At 66.1% G+C, this 3,221-nt stretch overlaps 1 protein-coding gene across 1 annotated transcript in view; it reads right to left on the bottom strand.

The window, feature by feature from the left end:
* Window positions 1–3,221, bottom strand: part of LOC104130005 (protein O-GlcNAcase-like) — a 21,036-nt gene that overhangs the window by 3,226 nt on the left and 14,589 nt on the right. The window contains exons 9-12 of the mRNA XM_035898465.1: window positions 1,799–2,784; window positions 1,553–1,727; window positions 1,179–1,235; window positions 173–258 (exon numbers count right to left, since the gene is read on the bottom strand). Of these exons, the coding sequence (XP_035754358.1) occupies window positions 173–258; window positions 1,179–1,235; window positions 1,553–1,727; window positions 1,799–2,784 (1,304 nt within the window). The remainder of the gene's footprint in view (window positions 1–172; window positions 259–1,178; window positions 1,236–1,552; window positions 1,728–1,798; window positions 2,785–3,221) is intronic.

Consider the following 3,221-nt stretch of genomic DNA (forward strand, 5'->3'; position numbering starts at 1 on the left):
GCAGCAGCAGAGGAGGGTCCCACTGAGCCCCCGAGCCCCAGGAGCCGCAGCCGAGGCGCAGAGGCCCAGGGCAGCTCTGCCTTTCCACGCTTGCAGCAAGCCAGGAGCAGCAGCTGGGATCTGGGCTTCCCCATGGCTCCTTCAGCCCGCCCAGATATGGGCATGCTCTCACCTGCAGCTCTCCAAAGAGGCCCCCGCGACGTGCCCAGGGCTCGGCGTCCCCCCCTGGCAGGATGGGGGCAGTGATGCTCTGGCACCCTGGAGGCAGCAGGAGACAGACAGGCACGAGGTGAGCAAAAAGCTCCTGGGCCAGGCAGAGATCAGCCTCCATCACACAGCAGCATCGTGACCCACGCTGGTCACAGCTCCAGGGGTCTGCCCCCCAGCTGTGCAGCCCGGGCACGGGACGTCACCGGGGCTCGGGAAGCCAGCCCCACGCATCGGGGCAGCAGCACACCCTCCACCACGGGGCTTGAGGAAGGGCAATGGGAAAGGAATGACCCTGCCTCCAGGAAAGGTGTAAGGTAAAGATGCGAATCCTGGCTGCAGCTGGGAAGCTGGGGCCCGGCAGAGAGCAGCCGGCTGCGTTGCCGCCCAGCCAGCCAGCGCGGCAGGGCCCCTGGGAACCTGCCCCATGGGGCACATGGCCCCGTCCCACACCAAACTTGGAGACTCTCTTGGGCTGTCACCTCGTAACAGTTCTTGGCTTGTAGGAGGTCACAAGCCCCGCAGGGCAACCAGAGAGCCCTAAACCTGAGGAACAGGGGCTTCCAAGGCGAGGCATTCAAAATCCAACCTCACATCTGCCATCCAGGGCGTTACCGCTCCCAGTGGCCCATGGATCCCTTCTACCAGAAAGGCCAAGGGGCCATCGGATTAAAAAGTGCTGAGGAACCATGTCCTAGAGACAGGCATTCCTTCCAGACTGAGCGATGGTAGAGAGCTGCTCTGACGCCTGCCCTGTGCCCAGCAGCCGTGCCCTGTCCCACCTCGCGGTGCCAGGGCAGGCAGGGGTGCCAGCCTTCCCACAGCCATTCCCACTCCACTCGGCAGGTGGATCGTGGGAAAGGGCAGCCCGATGGCGAGTGCCGCCTTCTGCTGCAGGGCTGGAGGTGACAGCGGGCAGCAGCCAGGGCCCCACTGCCCAGACGGTGAGCCAGGGCAGCACGGGTACTTACAGCCAAAGCAGCTTCCCCAGGTGCCCTTGGGCTCAGGGTCACGGAGGAGGTGGCCATCTGCAAAGGAGGCGAGGTGGTGAGCAGGGAACGTGGGTTGGTGGTGGGGAAGGTGTCAAGGGGAGGTGCACTCCCAGGGGAGACCCCGGCATCCCCCGGCTGGACACAGGGACCCCAGACCTCTGGGACAGGGTCCCAGACACCTTCACCTCTTTAGTGGGGGAAACAGCGGATCACCACAGGACAAGCTTTGGATGCCCTGTGTGTGCCACAGTGCCCAGGGCACCCTGCCCTTCAGCACGGCTGGATTTGGCCAGGGTATGAATACACGCTACGGGGCCGCAGGGGCTGGCTCGGGGCTGGCATCAGCCACGTACCCAGCCAGAGGACAAAGGCACTGGCGGCCAGCAGCATGTTGCGGATGTCCCAGAGGTAGGGGTGGAGGTCGTAGAACAGCGCCCGACCCGCACTGCTGACGAAGCGGCTGTGCAGGCGGCACGTCTGAGCACAGAGCAGCCGGAAGGACTGGGCTCGGCTGCGCCACTGTGTACCCTGCGGGTGGACCAGGTGTCAGCGCAACCATGGCAGGCACCATCCCGCAGCAGCGCCCAGGCCAGCCTTACCTCATCGGGTGCCATGGCCGGGACTCCCACGCTGAGGCTGTGTGCCTGGAGCCACCGAAAGTGCTCCAGGAGATGCTGCGCCAGTGGCCCATGGTGGTAGGGCAGGTAGAAGAGCTCCACCAGCATCCGCACCTCCCCCAGAGTCAGCGGTGCCGTGGGGCTGGAGCTGGCCTCCTCTGGGGTCACTGGTGCCATGGGGCTGGACCTGGCCTCCTCTGGGGTCACTGGTGCCGTGGGGCTGGACCTGGCCTCCTCTGGGGTCACCGGTGCTGTGGGGCTGGACTTGGCCTCCTCTGGGGTCACCGGTGCTGTGGGGCTGGGCCTGGCCTCCTCTGGGGTCACCAGTACTGTGGGGCTGCTCCCAGCCTCCGCTGGGGTCATCAGTGCTATGGGACTGGTCCTGGCCTCTTTGGGGGTCAGTGTGACTGTGGGGCCAGACCCAGCCTCTTCCAGGGCCAGTGGGGCCATGGTACTGGACCCAGCCTCCTCTGGGGTCAATGGTGCCATCGGGCCAGTGCTGGCCCCAGCCCCATCACTGAGTGGTGCTGGGGGACCAGGGCTGGCACCGGCCCCATCATTGAGCAGTGCTGGGGGGCCAGGGCTGGCACTGGCCCCATCACTGAGCGGTGCTGGGGGGCCAGGGCTGTGGAGGGTTCCTGCGGGCTGGGCACTCCCAGCCATGCTGGGCAGAGCAGAGGAGGGCTCACAGCTCACTCTGCTCCCTGTGGTGAGCTGGTCCCCATTCCCTGTGGGGCTCTGTTGACTGCCAGCGGGGGTCCTGGTCCCACTGCCTTTCTCAGGCTCTGAGGTCACCTTCCTCCTTCCCTCCCCTGGGAAGGAAGGCTCCTCAGGGCCGTGCTGGTCTGCCCCACTGGGAGCAGAGTCATGAGGCTGGGGGTCGGGCGCGACCTCCTGTCCTGCTGTGCCAGGCTGCAGCCTTGTTCCACCCTTGAGGCTGATGCTGGCGTTTCCCGGGGTCCTTCCGCCTGGCAGAAAGGAGCAAGGGGGCAGCCCCTCAGGCACCTGCATGGAAACTGGTGCCTGTGGGGCAGGACAGCCCTGGGGGCAGCTGTGCTGGGAAGCTCCATCTCTGAGCTGCCAGGACCATGGGCTTTGCATTTCTCTGTGCTCTGGCGTTCAGGCCTCTGTGGCGAGGCCACAGGCTCTGCAGAGGCAAACGCTGCTAAACACCAGGCTTGCACCTGCCTGGACCCCCCTCTTCCTGAGCCGTATCATGGCCCAGGCTCCCACGTTTCCAGCCAAGGAGACCCCTCCCGGGATGCGCCCAGGGCAGCAGCACCCGTGGGGCAGCATGGCGCGATGGCAGCCCCCGCCTGCCCACCAGGGCACACACAGACCCTGCTGCCAGCCCAGCCAGAGCGCCCCATGCAAACCGGCCCGGGGTGCGGCCTATTAAAACAAA

The sequence above is a fragment of the Egretta garzetta genome, unplaced genomic scaffold, assembly GCF_000687185.1.
Source record: "Egretta garzetta isolate BGI_Z169 unplaced genomic scaffold, ASM68718v1 scaffold957, whole genome shotgun sequence".
NCBI lineage: Eukaryota > Metazoa > Chordata > Aves > Pelecaniformes > Ardeidae > Egretta > Egretta garzetta.